Genomic DNA, 18,475 nt, shown 5'->3' with positions numbered 1-18,475 from the left:
ATAATCAATTTCACTCTCACATCTTGATTCAGTGGTGTGGTTCTGTTGTAACACAGAAAGCAGTACCAACCAAATTTCATGAGATCAAGTAACACTCTGGGAAATTTCTTTCTCATTTGTAATTAAAAAGCATTTTGAAAAGTCATTAAATATCATCATTATTTCTTCATCTGTTTTTTCCATACTGCTCAACATTTTGAGGTCAGTCTTCACTACTTCATCCACAAATTCCATCCATGTTTAGCAATCAGTACTTCTTTACGCAACTGTCCTCATCCAGCCACATCACTACCGTACTGGCCTAATACACTTTGTAATGTGGTTGGCATTAGGAGAAGCAACCAGCTATAGAAACCCTGCCAAAGCAGACATTGGAGCTCAGTGCAGCCCTTTGGTTCATCAGTGCCTATCAAACCGTCCAACCCATGCCAGCAAGGAAAAAGGGACATTAAAAGATGGTGATGATATAGATTAAATGAAACTTCCTTGAAACAAGTAACAACCAAATCTCCATAATACCACCTCCTAAAAATGTAACAACTCATTGAACAGTGTAGCCGTCTGCAAGATAGCCATCACTGGATTGTTTTTTCAATGTTTGGTCTACTTGATCAGGAGTAGCTAAACCTTGAATACAATGTTTGTTTCATAAAATGCTAATTTTTACTCCAAAACACAAATAGTTGAAAGATTACTGAATCCATTTTAATAAATGCATAACATCCCAGTTTGAAGTCTAGGAGACAAGAACTACCATGTCTAGCTATATGACACTATCCTTCAGTGGAGAATTATTGCTTGTAACTCACTTCTGCATACACTAAATAAACACAGGTTTGGCTGTGTGGTCAAGAAGTAGACTTCCCAACCATCTTGTCCTTGAGTTCAGTCCCACTGCACAGCACCTTGGGCAAGTGTCTTCTACTATAATCCCAGGCCAGCCAAAATCTTGTGCATGAATTTGATAAAGAGAAACGGAAAGAAATCCATCATCTATGTGTATTTAAACACACACACACACAGGCTGAACCCTAAACCATGTGATTGGAAAGCAAACTTCTTTCCACTCAGCCACACCTGCACCTGTAATTTTAAATTATTTAACTATGTTACAAGAAATCATCATTTTAACATCTGCTTTTCCATGGGTTACACGGAATTGAGGTGGATTTTCTATGACCAGATGCCCTTCCTCTTGTCAACCCTTGCCAGTTTCCAAGTAAGGTAATATTTCCCCATGGCCTGACATGTTTTCGTGGAAGATCGGAAATGAAGTACACTTCTGTATGTGGGTGACATTCATTTGCAAATATTGCACAGTGTCAAAACAAAGAGACATCAGCACACACACACATGCACATATATGATGCACTTGTTTGAGTTTCTGTCTACCAAATCTACTCACAAGACTTTGGTAGGCCCAGGGCTACAGTAGAAAGTACAGTGCCACACAGTGGGACTGAACCTGAAACCATGTAGTTGGGAAACAAGCTCCTTAAACATGCAGCCATGCCTGCACCCTGAGAATTTATGGAAACCAATTTGTAGATTTAGAATGTTTAAAATTAGTTTTAGTCTTTAATGTATGATTAAACAGAAAGATCAGACTTGAATGTATAAACCTATGACATCTGAAGAAAAGGATGGTTTGATTTGTTGAATGTTGTCTTTAAGTTTCACTTCTTTCTTGCAGTGATGAGTTAACTTTGGAAGGAATCAAACAGTTTTTTGTAGCTGTTGAAAGGGAAGAATGGAAATTTGACACTCTTTGTGATCTTTATGATACTCTAACTATAACCCAAGCTGTTATATTCTGCAACACTAAAAGAAAGGTAAATTACTTAATACTGTATTTATATTGAATTGTTACTACTTCCTCACTGAATAGTTGTAAATTTTTGGCACCATATAATAGCACCCATGCTGGTACTACGCAAGAAGCTCTCACGCTGGTGCTATGTAAAACACATCCAGAACACTCTGTAAAGTGGTGGTGTTAGGAAGGGCATCCAGCTGTAGAAACCAAGCCAAATCAGATTGGAACCTGGTGCAGCCCTCCTGCTTACTAGCTCTCTTCAAACCATCCAGCATGGAAAATGGATGATAAATGTAGTTTATAATATTCAAAATTCTTTTACTTGTTTCAGTCATTGGACTCTGGCCATTCTGGGACACTGCCTTGAAGGGATTAGTCGAACAAATCTAGCCCAGTACTTATCTTATTGTCTCTTTTGCCAAACTACTAAGTTGCAGGAATGTAAAAAAGACCAACACTGGTTGTCAAGTGGTGGGGTCACAAACACAAGTACACACACGTATATACATGAGTCTTCCACACAATTTCTATCTGTCAAATTCACAAGGCTTTGGTTGCCTCTGGGCTCTAGAAGACACCAAGTTACTGTGCAATGGGACTGAACTTGAAACCACACAGTTGCAAACTCCTTAACCACACAGCCATCCCTGATCCCACATACAACCATATATAAACAAAACTGAATTCAATATATCAACAAAATAACATTTCAAAATTGAAATCTTTATCATGTCAGTAATATTAAGTTTAATATTGTTACAAATATTTTAATGAAAATATTTTGTTTTATTATCTATTAGGTGTGGCTGTGTGGGACGATGTTTGCCTCCCAACTACATGGTTCAGGGTTCTGTACCATTGTGTGGCACCTTGGGCAAGTGTCCTCTAGTATAGCCTCAGGTTGATCAAAGCCTTGTGAGTGGATTTGGTAAATGTGTGTGTGTATATATATATATGTATGTATATAATTAAAGGGGTGCTGAAAAGTTCCTGGCTTTAAGGGTATTGTGAAAGATCTGGTTGGAGGCCCAGCCTTCAGAGTTCTTTTACCAAACTTAGAAAAACTGAAGAACCACTGCAATAAGTGTGTGAATCTGTGAGGGGAATATTTTGAGTAAAATCATAATTAACTGATCCTCCTGTATTTTCATTTACCCAAAGCCAGGAACTTTTCAGCACCCCCTTGTATGCGTGTGTGTCTGTCCTCATAACTTAGTTGCTTGGCAAAAGAGACTGATAGAATAAATACCAGGCTTAAAAAAAAGGATTGGAATCAAACATGGCTGCAGTTTAATGATTGAACCAAATAAAAGATAATTCCAACATTTTTTTTCTTTTAACCCTTTTGTGAGTCTACTCCAACAAGAATATTCTAACCATTATGGTTCAGTTAATTTTCAAAATAAAAACAGAAATTGGGGGATCTTTCATAACATAACTGCAACTTTGTATATGTAGTAACATATATTAAGATAAAGCAATGAGCTGGCAGATTAATTACCATGTTCAATGAAATGCTTAGCCCTTTACAGTCTGAGTTCAAATTCTATGGAAGCCAACTTTCATCCCTTGAGGGTTGATAAAATAAAGTACCAAATATTGGGGTTGATGTAATTAAATCTAATTAGGCTATCTTTATGCTACTCCAGCTATACTGCAAACATAGCACAATAGGGTTGTTTGGAACCCAATTGCCCCTCCTCTCAACTAACCTTGAACCTTGCAACAGACTGGTGTTCTGTTCAGAGAGAATGTTGTGATCTCGGTTATTTAGACCTCATGGAAACTGGGTAACTGGCCTTATGAGGCTTGTAGAAAAATTATATTACCCCTCTTAGACCCTTGTATCTAACTTCACCTGAGAAAAAAATTTAATAATTGCATACACTGGGCACCTGAGTAAAAAATTTGATAATTGCATGCACTGCTCAAGAGTAACGATTGCAGTCAAACAAATGGACAGATTCTCAAAAAAATTCAGGAGTATAACAATAATAGGCTTATCTCTCAACAACCATATTTTTTCACCTGAATCATTACTTTCCTCATCTCTGTCATCAGTTTGATTGTTTGAATCACTCTCATTGCCTGCATATAAGTAAACTTTTTGTCCAAAGGATAAATATCTTCAATAATTTACTCAACAGTAAAGGCCTTGTTTCTGGGTTTCATTACATGCTTGTTTCATCATGAAATAATTGCATTTTTAAAACTTTTTATTGCAAACTAAAATAAACAACAGCTATGGGGGACGTCATTAAGAATGAGTTGTAAACACACTTGACTACAAAGCTGCAATGTAATTGGTTGTCTATTTTAAGTATTTTATCTTTTTTCTATGTATGTTGTTCATTACTACTTTAATAGGAATCTAGTAGAGATTACATTTAAGCTATTCCTGCTATGCTGGGAACTCAGTATGATAAGGTTAAGATAGTTGTTTGGGTCCCAAATTAAAGCAAGTTCAATAGTTACCTACTGAAATCTATTATCATTTAGTTTCTTTATTATTAAAGTTTTGACCAAAAGCAACAACTTGATGAAACTCTAAACGAAAAATAACCTGTGGAACAAAGATGATTTCATTAAGGTTGAAGTTAAGAATTTTAAGTACCGTTTTCTGATTTAGCTCAATTTATTATATTTGGATTAATTTTCAGGTTGACTGGTTAACTGAGAAAATGAGAGAAGCCAATTTCACAGTTTCCTCAATGCACGGTGACATGCAGCAAAAAGACAGAGACGACATTATGAAGGAATTTCGTTCAGGAGCTAGGTAAGTCTTTGATTGGAAATGTTTTCTGATCTGCTACGATCAAGAAAAAAAATATTTCTTAGACTGCAGAGGAAGGCACTTGCCCAAGGTGCATTGAGATGGAACTTGAGACCATATAGCTACTAAGCAAACTCTATACCCACATAGCCAATCCTGTACTTTTGTTAGTACACAGTGAATGAAATTGTTTTAAGTCAGTACAATGTACACTAACACTCATATCATATCTGCAGATTTCATCCAAAATTATGCAATAGTCATGTTTTTCTATCATTTTCACACTGAATAGGTGCAGATGTGGCTATGTGCCACTGTGTGACACCTTTGGCAAGTATCTTCTACTATAGCCTTTGGCCAGCCAATGCCTTGTGAGCTGATTTGGTAGATGGAAACTGAAAGAAGCCTATCATATATATATATATATATATATATATATATATAGTATGTATGTATATATATATATATATATATATATATATATATATATATAGTATGTATGTATATATATATATATATATATATATATATATATATATATATATAGTAAGTACTTTTACAGACGAATGCCACATGTATGTATATTTGAACTCAGAACATTATATATACTTATATATATATAAATATACATATGTTTGTATGTGTGTATGTACGTACATATAAAAGCACCCACTACACTCTCGGAGTGGTTGGCGTTAGGAAGGGCATCCAGATGTAGAAACTCTGCCAGATTAGATTGGAGCCTGGTGCGGCCATCTGGTTCGCCAGTCCTCAGTCAGATCGTCCAACCCATGCTAGCATGGAAAGCGGACGTTAATCGATGATGATGATATATATATATAATGTGTGTCTGTGTCTGTCTGCTACCACCACTTGACAACTGGTGTTGGTGTGTTTACATCACCATAACTTGGCTTTTCAGTGAGAGAGGCTGATGAAATGAGTGCCAGACTGGGATCAATTCATTTGACTAAAAATTCTTTAAGGTGGTGCCCCAGCTTGGCTGCAGCTAAATGACCAAAACAAGTAAAAGAAGATAAAAGAATTAGTTACAGTCTATCATCGAAATCTAGTTTCTGACAAGAATGGGAGATATATACAGGGAAACTATTACAAGAATTTAAGAGTTGCTTGTGTTTTTGTATTCATTGGAAAATAGTTTGTTGATTTTTTTTTTTTTTTGGCAATGAGTTTTTAACTTTTTTTTTTTTTTTTTTTTAGTCGTGTTCTCATAACAACAGATGTGTGGGCCCGAGGTATTGATGTCCAACAGGTATCACTCGTAATAAACTATGATTTACCAAACAATCGTGAATTGTATATACACAGGTAACTCTATCAACTGTAATGCTTATTTATTCACATTGTTTTGAATTAATCATGCATTATCTTGTAGCTTCAAGATTTTGATGATGCATTTGTTTATTTTTGGAATGACATTGAAGAGCAGTTGTGAGAGGCTTGATCTGGTCATTTGAACATGAAACTGGTAGAATGTTTGGGTCTGATATGGCCAGTTTAAGTGCTAAGGGATTAATACATTTCTATAACTAGCTACTCAAAAAACTTTTGACAACAATAGTTAATAGTCTATCAATATGTACATGTGTGCATACTGATAGCAGATATATGTGCATATTTCTATGCACTGTATGTGGAATGAAGTGATTAGGTGCAGTTGTTTGGCTGCTGATTATTTGGCATGCTTGACTGGACATTGAAACTATTTTGGTGACAGTACTCTTTAACACTGGAGGCAAAAATACATGCATGCACACACATACACACAAACACTCTCTCTCCCTCTCTTGAAGGGCTGAAATAAATGTAAATATTAGAAAGCCTTAGCTGTGAGAAAATCATAAAAATGTAAACATATTCCTTCTGTTCTTTCAACACATTCATCAAAAACACAGAAGGAATGTTTCTATATTGTTGGCTGCTCCTCAAAAATGTATCTCAATTTCTGTCTCCAGTCACCTGATTAGAATATTCACCTGATATATAAAAAAAACAGCTAAAATCAAACTGTTACCATAATGAATAATAAAGTTATAATAAAGATTTTGGAACTGTACTCTTCCCATTAATAGTCCAGATTCTGCCTTTTGTAGTTCCCACCCCTCAAATGTCATGCCTGCTGGTTGACCATCTTTTACAATAATAAATATTTCAGTTCCTTTCTTTTGCTGGGAAATTAGTTTGGTCTTTTGTGTTTGAATCTAGTCAATGTCTTGATAGAGACATCTTAAGAGGATGTTTTCCTTTGTGGCTTTTATATATCTACTAGCAAACACACCCGTCTTATGGACAGTTTAACATATAAATAGATAATAAATCAAAAAAATGTGGAAACAACTAAATATATTGCGTAATGCAAATATACGCCCATATTGATTTTAAAAGTATGGAAAACGGTCTAAATAGAGAAAATCCTTTCACTTTTCTATTCTCTAACCAAAACCCTCAAACAATATACACATATAAAAAAAATATAGAAAGTAATAATACACAATTACATATAAATAATAAATGAAAAAATGTGAAAACCACTAAAAAATATCCCCTAATGCCAATATACCACCATATAGATTTAAAAAGTATGGGTGACCCTACATACAAAATAAACTATGTACATACAACGAATTAGAGAAGAACCCATGTAAACCACCATTTTTCCCAGTTTGTCCAGTTTACTCAGGAGCTCTAGGCAAAATGTATAGTGTATGACCAACCTTGACACATAAGTAATGTGCATGTAAAGTTTGAAAATCAGTTGAGAATTGTGGAAGTGTATGTGTTAGTCAATATACATACACATACTGTGATTTATATATATACTAGATTATGTATTCCTCATTTCTATAACTCATATGTGTCAGTCTGTTAAGGGTTGTCCTACCTACAACTTGTTCTGTATTGAATTTTTCATAACAGTATTTAAATAGATAAAACATTGATGAGAACTAGTGTTCTGTTGATTAGGGTCCCCTGGTGTTGACAATGAGGGACTTCACTATTTATATTCCATTAGTTTCATATAGCCAACTACTGAATTTTTCTTTACTTTTTTAGTAACATGTATCACCCGTCGAGTTCATAAGTCCAACAAATTGATAATCACTATCATCACGTTAGCACTTATTTGTCTATGATAGCTTGGCTTTTATGTGTACATCCATATAACACACATTCCTTGTAAGTTGGTCTGAATTAATTTCTACTGTTAATTTACTGTGCATTTCTAGGATTGGACGTTCTGGTAGATTTGGGCGAAAAGGTGTTGCCATCAATTTTGTGAAAAATGATGATATCCGTATCTTGCGAGATATAGAACAGTACTATTCTACTCAGATAGATGAAATGCCAATGAATGGTAAGATTTTTGTTTTTTCTTCCTATTTTAATCTAGTCTGATATTGAAAGCTTTGGTGAGTATTTGGTAGAACTTATAAACAACAATTTCAGTGTTGATTTAACTATCAGCTCTTTGTCTTAGTGAAGGTGCATGTGGCCTAGTGGTTAGGGTGTTGCACTCGTGATTGCAGTATCAGTTGAGACCTTGTCATTTGGGAGGCTGACATATCGTTGCTGTTGGATTGTTCTAGATTACTATGTTGTATTATTTATATTTTAGAAAAATCTATTTAACATGAGAATAATAAATATGTTTATATATTGATTAATGTCCACCTTCCATGCTTATTTGTTAACACATACAATGGTAGGTAACTCGTAACCCATATCTAAAAAGGTAAGTTTAAGTATTGATGTGAGTTTCAAACTAATATAATTTGTTAGATGTATTTGTGAATAATTGTCATAAACAAATATTAAAATGGTTTCTCTTTCTCTCTTTTATAGTGGCTGATCTTATCTGATCAATTTCCAGCATTACTTCAGTAACTGGACATTTCATACATCTTTTCTTCATTATGAACACAAGAAGTTTTTTTTCCAACATGCTTTGTATTTTTAATGTTAATTTCTATTCACTTCATTGTAAAAACATTTCTCTCTAAATCTCAATAAAATATTCAAAACAATATTTCTGTGTATGTTGTATTTTTGCCTGTTAAACAATATAGCCATTAATTATTGATACAGAACTCTTTAAAATATTTTAAACCACAGTTGCTAAATAATTAGTTAGTTCCTGTAGATGTGGGAAGAAGTGCTTTAAAGCTCTATACCAGCTGTTTTCAACTGCAGCTCTCAAGGTTGCATGCAATCCCCATCAGTCTTCTATAAATATAATTTTTTCTTCAATTGACTTGCATTTTACTTTTTATTGGGGTGGCCCCCTAAAAAACATCCAGGTTTTGGATCTGGCCCAGATATTAAAAAGGTTGAGAATTACTGCTCTCTGTTCTTAATGTTAATCAGCTTATCAGAAAATTGAATTAAGTACTTGTTTCCAGTTTGTAAACAGCAAATAGAGTAATAATTACCTGTCTGTCCAGTGACATGTATTGAGTGAAAAGTTTATTTAATTTTGGTTAAATATGACTGACTTTCAAACTGGAATTCATAAGAAAACTGTAAATGCCTCAGTTGATACTAATAATTTAGCTTTTTTAATTCTATTTAACCCTTTAGCATTCAGATTATTCTATCAAACATAATGCTTATTCAAACTGGTTTGAATTAAACAGACATTATCTCACTGATTCTAGATTTCAATGATGTGATAGTATATTTTTACAGTGACATTGCAAAGGAGGCGTGAGTGGGTGAATTTGGTCAGTTTGAACTGAAAACTTGTAGAATATTTGGGCCTGATATGACCAGTTTAAATCCTAAAGGGTTAAAGATCTTATCCAAGCACACCAATATTAACTTTCCATGGCTCTCATTACTTTCAAGAGTTAATCCAATGTTTAATCTCTCTCTAACCCTCTTACTGTACACATACTTTGTTTTTTGTTGCAGTTGATGGCGACACTATTAGTCAAAACAATACTTTCCTATACTACCCAATTAATTAATTACACTTATATGGCCTGGCTCCCCGATGATGATGCTGTTGTATATTTTTAGAATGACATTAAAAGGTAGGTGTAATAGGCTGAAAGTAGCTGGTTTCAACATAAAACAGGTAGACTAGTGTCATTCTAAAAATAAACAACCACATTATAGAACTGTTAGCTACAAAATATTGCATGATTAATTAAAAACAATGTGAAATAAAAAAGCATTACATTAGACAGTAATCTAAATGTTAAAAGGTTAATGCTCTAAGACAGGGCTGGCCTGCGGCCCGCTTGATACTTTCTTGAAATGGCTTTCTTTAAACAAACATTTTAAAAATTTTATCAAAAATTAAAGATACTGTTTTTGCAACAATAATATTTCATGTTGAATTAACGATCATTCATTATTGTAATAATAGCATGTGAAAGCAAAATGCTTTCAATTCTGTCAGTATGCAAGCAACCCTCAAACAACTTTCTGTGATTAAAGTGGCCCACAATGTAATTCGAGTTGGCTGGCCAGGCCTGCTCTAAGATGTCTATAATATTGCTGAACATCTGTTTTTGGTGACAAGACAATATGTGATTTGACCAAAGAGTATGGCCTTTTTGGGTAATGGTCCATTGTCTTCATCATCCTCACCTTCTCTGCTAACACGAACAAAAACTTCATCTGCTATTTCTTCTGTTAATACTTGGTATCCAAGGTCACTCCTAAGATTTCTGACCAGCTTCACTAACTCCTTAGTGTTCTGATTACTCTATCCAATGAATGCTTATTTATTCATGCATTACCTTGTACCTTCAAGATTTCAATGAGGTGATTGTTAATTGTTATAATGACATTATTGGGTAGGTGTGAGAGGCTGGATATGGCTAGTTTAAATGCTAAATGGATAGATTTCTAAAATTACACAAAGAAACCAAACAGTTTAATCATAAATAGAATTTATTCAAATATGTTTATCAGACAGTAGAATGTATTTCTTAAAAATCTATTATCATTTAAAAAAAATCTGTGAAAACAATCATAGACAATTATCACAGTGGATCTTCAGCCAATTGTAGCATTGTTCACTCTGCTCTGGACTGGCATGAATAGCTTTTGTGAGCCAATCTTTAAACAAGTTCTCATCTTTGTTTAGAACTAGAAATTGACCCAAAACCTTATAGGCCTGAGGAGAAAAGAAATACTAAATTAGAAAGTTTTATAATTTAGAACAAATTTTATTAACAAGAAAAAAAAAAAAAAAAGGAAAACTAACTGATTCTGTTGCAGCATATTTAAATTTCTTTGAAATATCAGTTTCAAATTTAGGCACAAAGGCAAGGTAAGGAGGTAAGTCAACTGATACTTAATTTATCAACCCTGAAAGGATGAAAGGCAAAGTCAACCTCAGCAGAATTTGAACTCAGAGTGTTAAGACAGATGAAAAGCTGCTAAGCATTTTGTCCTGTACACAAACGATTCTGCCAGCTCACTGCCTTAAATTTCTCTGAAATATCACCAGTTTACATAGCAATTCTGATTGAGACTAATTTTGATAATCAAGTGTGAGTTTGTTGCATTGCCACACTAAATATTTTCCTTATTCCTATACAAGATCAGACTAGTGAGCAATAAATATCATACTCAATGATTTATCATAATCATTTAACATCCCATACTGGCATAGGTTGGACAGTTTAACAGGAGCTGGCAAGCTAGAGAGCCACACCAAGCTCCAATTGTCTCTCTTGACATGGTTTCTTTGGCTGGATGCTCTTCCTAACACCAACCACTTTACAGAGTGTACTGGTGCTTTTTACATGACACCAACAGCAGTGCTTTATATGTGGCAACAGCATGGGAGTTTTATACATGGCACCAGCTTTGCAAATTACATGCCAATGAGGACAGAGGCATTTAGGTTTAGACCAAGGAAGCATCTAATTTTAGAAAGGGAGATTTTCACCAACAATTTTCAGCTACACATTAAAATTGCTGTAAATCAGACAATATGTATGTGTTAAGTGTTGGCAAAAAAAACACTCAGTACCATAGTAGAGATTAATAATATATATGATATTTGAACTAACAACATATGGAAGCACCAAATTTTAGTACGCAGTTCATAGTTGATAACCTAAACTACAGAACACATCAAGGCCTTCTCTATCACCTATGAATTCCAATTAATTCTAATCTTAATTGTTATTTGTTTCACATAACCCTTTTGTTACTGTATTTCTGTTGAAACACCTTTTCTTTATTTCAATTAATTTCGAAATAACAAAGAATTTAGTAAATTAATTTGTCATCATCATGAAACTGATTTTTGGGACATGAATTAACACAAAATTTTAACAAGAAATTTTGAGACCACTTTAGAACAGGAAGTTTGTATCTGAGAACCAGGGGCAACTTCAAGCACAGTTGGTAACAAAAAGGTTGAGAGAATTCGGCTTTTTTTTTCTTACTGCAGTCATTGAATTGTACTCAGAAAGTTTGATCATACAAATTATGAGACATAAATATGTGTTAACCTGTTTAAACTAGACCAGTATTTTGACGATAACAATGCTGTTGCTGGTGATGATGATGAGTGCAATGAAATATATTCATGCAAAATTTAGAATTTACTCCCCACTCACCACATACTACCAGCAAGTAAATATGAATGAAAAAAAAAAAACAAAGCTAAAAGATAAAGTGAAGAAAATGACCTTTACCAAAAATAAAATAAATAACATAAAACAGAGAAAACCTTTATATATCCTTTTTCTGCAAGTTTTTTCGCAAGAGCTTTGCTAATTCCACCCAAGTGTTTGATAGACTTATTCCCTATTGGCTCATCAGCACTTCTTTGAGAACTCTGTGAAAAAGCCATGATTTAGACCTAAAAAGAATGAGAATAAAATAACAGAGAAATCCTGGAAAATATTGTTTATTCCAAAACAAGCACCAATTTTTGCATTTATATATTCAAATAATGAGAAATATTACAAATTAACTGCTTTTTATTATTTTGTTTCATTCATTAATTTTTGGAAAAGTACTTGACTGGTACTCTATTTTATCAACCCTGAAAGGATGAAAGGTAAAGTTAACCATAGGAGAATTTGAATTCAGAACAGGAGTCAGAAGAAATGCCACTAAACATTCAGCCTGATACCCTAACGATTCTGCCAGCCCATTGCTTTTCTACTACTACTACTACTAATAATAATAATAATAATAATAATCCTTTCTACTGTAAGCACATGGCCTGAAATTTGGGTATTTACTCTTCGTCAGGGTAAAAGCAACAATAGCATTCATTCTTGGAGTCAACCTAGCTAAAACCTAAGTCCTAATAAGTAGGAAGGCAGACAAACCACAAACCACTTCTGGTAGATGGCCCTGCTCGATCTGTAGAAAAGGTGTAAGTAGAAACTCTATAAGATGTACCCAGTGTAAGCTATGGACACATAAGAGGTGCAGCCATATCAAAGGCAGGTTAACTAGGAAGACAGTTTTTGTATATGGCAGATGCTCAGGAGCAATAAACACTGAAAATGTGCAGAGAACAACTTCTGCCACATTCCAGGGAGAAAAACTAGAAGTAGTTGATAGCTTCCGTTACCTAGGTGACCAAGTCAGTAGCGGGAGAGGGTGTGCTGAAAGTGTAGCTGCTAGAATAAGAATAGCCTGGGCAAAGTTCAGAGAGCTCTTACCTCTGCTGGTGACAAAAGGCCTCTCGCTCAGAGTAAAAAGCAGACTGTATGACGCATGTGTACGAACAGCCATGCTACATGGCAGTGAAACATGGGCCGTGACTGCTGAGGACATGCGTAAGCTCACAAGGAATGAAGCCAGTATGCTCCGATGGATGTGTAATGTCAGTGTGCATACTCAACAGTGTAAGTACATTGAGAGAAAAGTTGAACCTAAGAAGCATCAGTTGTGGTGTGCAAGAGAGACAATTGCACTGGTATGGTCATGTGGCGAGAATGGATGAGGATAGCTGTGTGAAAAAGTGCCACACCCTAGCGATTGAGGGAACCTGTGGAAGAGGTAGACCTAGGAAGATCTGGGATGAGGTGGTGAAGCACAACCTTCGAACATTAGGTCTCACCAAGGCAATGACTAGTGACCGAGACCTTTGGAAATATGCTGTGTGTGAGAAGACTCGGCAAGCCAAGTGAGACCATAACACGTGGCCTTTGCCAGGGGTGTAGTCAGCCCACTTATGCATACCTTTCTTTCATTGGACACTAAACTCTGCTTGAGAAGACCTGTTGAGGCAAGTGAAATCGAAATCGAAATCGAACCAAATTCAATGACTGGCACCTGTGCCAGTGGAGCGCTAACACACCATCAAAGCGTGATCATTGCCAGAGCAGCTGTCTGGCTTCTGTGTTGATGGCACGTAAAAAGCACCATTTGAGTGTGATCATTACCAGCATCGCCTTAGTGGCAGTTATGCCGGTGGCACGTGAAAAAACATTCAAGCGAGGTCATTGCCAGTGCTGCTGAACTGGCTCCTGTGCAGGTGGCATGTAAAAAACACCATTTGAGCGTGGCCGTTGCCAGTACCGCCTGACTGGCCCTTGTACCGGTGGCACATAAAAGCACCCACTACACTCTTGGAGTGGTTGGCGTTAGGAAGGGCATCCAGCTGTAGAAACTCTGCCAGATCAGATTGGAGCCTGGTGTAGCCATCTGGTTTGCCAGTCCTCAGTGAAATCGTCCAACCCATGCTGGCATGGAAAGTAGACCTTAAATGATGATGATGATGATATATATATACATGTGTGTGTGTGTATATATATATATATATATATATATACATATAAGAGGGATGACCACTAAGTGGACATCCCTTTTGCTAGAAGAAGACCACCTACGGTCTGACCACTAAGAAAAGATTGTTCTCAAGAAAATTCAGCAAACACCAGAATGTAAATGAACAAGACAAATGAAAAGATACAAAATATAAAGAATAAAATTCTTTATATTTAAATTAAATTCTTTATATTTTGTATCTTTTCATTTGACTTGCTCGTTTACGTTCTGGTGTTTGCTGAATTTTCTTGAAAACAATCTCTTCTTAGTAATCAGACCGTAGATGGTCTTCTTCTAGCAAAAGGGATGTCCACATAGTGGTCATCCCTCTTATATGTATGTAATATAATTTTTCTGAATCTTCAAATTTTTCAATTTGCTAGGCCACTGCTTTTAAATTGGTATTAATCAAATTAATATTCAATTTTTCACCCTTATTATTTAAATTTATATACATATATATATATATATAGATATATATAAATGTGTAGTATTAAATATCCATCACGGCTGATCTTATCAATCGGTTTTGCGTAAAGAATATATTCTCTTCCATATTGGCTAACTCTGATGAGCATAAAGTTATATAATCAGTTTGTTACCTAATACTCCATTGTATTCTTTACGTGAAACCAATTGGTAAGAGCAGCCGTGATGAATATTTAATACTATATATTTCGGATAATGTACCCACTCTACTGAAAGACACACGAGTGCATCTTTTCTCCGACTTATGGTCTCTTAGACGACTCTCACACACACGCACGCACGCACGGACGATGGACTTCGCCTACCAAATCCACTCAGAAAGCTTTGGTGGGACCGATTGAAATTTTTACAGTACACGCAACTCTTTACACCGGTTCTACTACAGAAAACACCTGCTACTACAGAAAACACCGGTTCTACTACAGGGCGACATGGTTGGGTAGCAAGCTTCTTAACAGCATTACAAAAAAAGCACTAGAAAATCACTCATGGGAAATAAACTGTAGATGAACAATTATAATTGGTAATTTGTAACGAGGAATATATTAGTCATTTATTAATACCAGATTTAGAACTAAGTTAAGCTTGGTATCTCGCAGTCCGTAAAGACCTTAAAATAATTTATCAGCATGGCCTTCTTGTGTAATGTTTTAACAAATGTCCAAGTTATACATAGTTTAATAGCTTGCCAAGTCTAAATATAACATTTAAATATTTTAAGCAGATATTAAAACATTACACACAGAGACACATACGTATATGAATCACATGGAGAACGAATGTAGAAAATAAATAAATGATGAATATAAATCAAAGCTTCACACTTAAAGACAGTAAAGAGAATTAAAAAGAAAAACAGAAGCAAAATGTTCTTATAGTTGAGATTTACATGTAAGTTTAAATCGCTTACACGTGTTTGATTCTATTATATCCGGTTACATTATCTTATTTGACAATAGTAAAAGTTTTGTGCTAAACTTGAAAGCTTGTCCTTATGGTATTTAAATAAAAAGCGACAGTTTTTCCTGTGACTTTTTGTGACCTTTTCTCTCGTATCATTTCGGTTCACACAACTCATGCCCTACCCTTTTTCTTTTTTTCTTTTGTGAAAATATTGGATAATGGGTTAATCATTATCCGGTGAAAATGCAGTTTAGGGGGTTAAAAAAAAGTGGAAGTACATTCATCGGAAGTGGCGACAATGATATCCAATTATTTCACGCAGACAGTCTATCTATAATGAATGGACAGGAACGACGCCACCACATCTCCTCGGTCCTTCCTGTGCATTGTTCCCACGTAATTGTGATGGCTATCTTGCGTCGTCCACATGCAAACCACCTTCTCATTACGAACACCACCACTGAGAATTACCTTCGAAGTGGTAGTGTTCGTTGCTAGGTATAGTACGTTGAAATGGTGTATCTCGGCTGTTATTTCTGTAATACTTGACATATCATTAAAACGTACTATGCAAGTAGATGCATGCGGACGCAACATAGTTTGGGAGTTCTAAGTATTTCACAAGGTCTTTTTATGAAATTATGGGGTGTTAATGTCGTCACTTATGGTCAATTTATTTTCATTTTCACTAGTTAACAAATAGTCCCAGATACAGTGTCTAAATTTAAGACCTGCATGGTTACAACTGGAAGGTGTTTGAACATAGGTCTCTTCGGTCAGGACAACTTGAGCGAACCACCACCGCTAACAGCAACAAATAAATAAAATGATTTCTGATTTAGGTACAAGGTCAGTAATTTTGACTTCGCTAAGATTTGAACTCAGAATGTAAAGGGGTGGAAGAAATACCGTAAGAAATTTTGTCTGACGCTGTGACGATTCTGCACTATGCACTGTCCTCCCTTAGAAAACGATTCAAAAGTGAGACTGCGTTGTCGCACGATTGCTAGAAGTAGCAGCCACATTAACTTCAAATTACACCTTAGCGTCTAAAAAAAAAAATAGATAACCGACATATTGAATAATGAATCTGAAAGTAGATGGGATGGTCGTGGCTGGAATTCCTTTCATAAGTTAGCTTGATCAGAGCTAAACAAGAACAACAACAGTAGCAATTAAATATGTGTATTAATCCTTATTAACAATTAAAATAATTACAAATACCTATTTTGTAGTATCTATTCACAGTGATATCTAACATGTATTACAAATAGTTCTACTAATGGTAACTAGTAGCCCTTTATCGAAAGCAGCTGAGGGGATTTTTCTATCAAGATCCCACGCAACAGAGTTAACTTTACACGGAAATTAAATTAAGAACATTTCAACTTGCTTAAAGTGTTGCTAGCGTCTCAGTATTCAACAGCTAACCTGCGATCACCACCACCAGCCTCTGATCATGAGCCCCACGAGCATATACAAGTCAGAATGAATTTATGTGAAAGAGAGAGTGAGACTCCCGTGCCAGTTGCTTTTTTTGACTTCGTGAAGCGTTGGAGATCAAGACAAAAATTATTGGTCAACTTCGGATTATGAGGCTCGCATTGAAACCGCATGGTTTTGGGTTCAGTCTCACTGCGCCGCACCTTGGGCAAATGCCTTTTACTATAGACCTGGACCAACAATGCCTTTGAGTGAATTTGGCAAACGGAGACTGAAAACCCGTCGTATGTCTCTATATGTGTGTGTGTGTTCCTCACCTCTGCTTGACAACTAGTGCCAGTAATTTAGGTCCCCATAATCCAGCGGTTTGGCAAAAGAGATCAATAGAATAAGGACCAGACTTAAAACGTTTAAATATTAGGATCGATTTATTCAATTAAAACTCTTCAAGGTGGTGCCCCAGCCTAGTTGCATTCCAGTGGCTGAAACAAGGCTTTTTTTTTTTTTTTTCTGTGAGAAGAGAAAATAGCGTGCATAATCCTTCACAGGGCCGCCAAAGCGGGTGGGAGGTATTCGCAGAACGGAGACAAGGTTAGAATGCTGCAACAAAGTGGGGTCCACTTTAGGCACCCAAGAACCACGTCATCTTAAAACGGACGGTGGATTTAGTCTACTACCCTACAAAAAAATTGCAAAGGAAAAAGAAGCATTTTTTAAAGGTAAGCATTTAGGGAAAAAATATTTAAAAGCTATCCCAAGTATGACATCAGAACATTCCTATGATTTGTGGGAACCGAGGAAAAGGAACAAAATAATTTAACAAAGTCAGATATGTGAGTTACACTCTGCCGCTTTTACTTCCACTACATTCAGTGTATGACCAGCACAAGAAATAAAGTTAACAAATCCACTAAGTTCATGGTTCCGTGTTTATAATGCAATGTCAAAAATATTTGACATTGCTGTTTCTGATCTTTGAAAGCTGATGTATTGAAAACAAGTTCTTTATTGGACAATAAACAATGTGAATATACCAGGCATTCGTATTTATAAACTCACTATTCTGCGGTTTATGTTTGAATAATAGTTATATCTTGCCTGTGTTTTCTCTCCTTCAACATGAGCACAGCAAGAGTTTGAAAAATCGCTATCTTAATTTTTGACATTTTGTCGGCCCATTTAGAATCGTCAACTGAGACGGTGGATCTTTTTTAAAACGGGGGCCACATTTTTCATTAATGTTTTACGTAGTGTTTTTGGTACCGAAAGAC

At 35.5% G+C, this 18,475-nt stretch overlaps 2 protein-coding genes across 7 annotated transcripts in view; one reads left to right on the top strand and one right to left on the bottom strand.

Annotated features, from left to right (window-relative positions):
• Positions 1-8,637, top strand: part of LOC106878204 (eukaryotic initiation factor 4A-III) — a 28,756-nt gene extending 20,119 nt beyond the window's left edge. Inside the window, exons 6-10 of the mRNA XM_089360141.1 lie at positions 1,694-1,832; positions 4,477-4,592; positions 5,811-5,918; positions 7,838-7,965; positions 8,454-8,637. Of these exons, the coding sequence (XP_089216267.1) occupies positions 1,694-1,832; positions 4,477-4,592; positions 5,811-5,918; positions 7,838-7,965; positions 8,454-8,470 (508 nt within the window). The 3' untranslated portion in view covers positions 8,471-8,637. The remainder of the gene's footprint in view (positions 1-1,693; positions 1,833-4,476; positions 4,593-5,810; positions 5,919-7,837; positions 7,966-8,453) is intronic.
• Positions 8,638-10,493: 1,856 nt separating this feature from the next.
• Positions 10,494-18,406, bottom strand: LOC149133351 (barrier-to-autointegration factor B-like). 6 transcript variants are annotated; one of them, XM_089360138.1, is made up of 3 exons: positions 18,303-18,406; positions 12,310-12,441; positions 10,494-10,737 (listed from the first exon to the last, which is right to left on the bottom strand). In XM_089360138.1, the coding sequence occupies exons 2-3, from the start codon at positions 12,430-12,432 to the stop codon at positions 10,591-10,593; spliced, it is 270 nt and encodes an 89-aa protein (XP_089216264.1). In that variant the 5' UTR covers positions 12,433-12,441; positions 18,303-18,406; the 3' UTR covers positions 10,494-10,590. The 6 variants fall into 6 exon arrangements, with proteins under 6 accessions (XP_089216264.1, XP_089216262.1, XP_089216261.1 ...); XM_089360136.1 differs by lacking the exon at positions 18,303-18,406 and adding an exon at positions 17,155-17,310; XM_089360135.1 differs by lacking the exon at positions 18,303-18,406 and adding an exon at positions 16,986-17,148.
• Between the last annotated feature and the right edge of the window lie 69 nt (positions 18,407-18,475).

This window comes from Octopus bimaculoides, chromosome 11, assembly GCF_046866305.1.
Source record: "Octopus bimaculoides isolate indiv1 chromosome 11, ASM4686630v1, whole genome shotgun sequence".
In the NCBI taxonomy this organism is placed as follows: Eukaryota; Metazoa; Mollusca; class Cephalopoda; order Octopoda; family Octopodidae; genus Octopus; species Octopus bimaculoides.
Note: the sequence above shows the minus strand (reverse complement) of the source record. Positions and strands in the feature narration are given on the sequence as shown.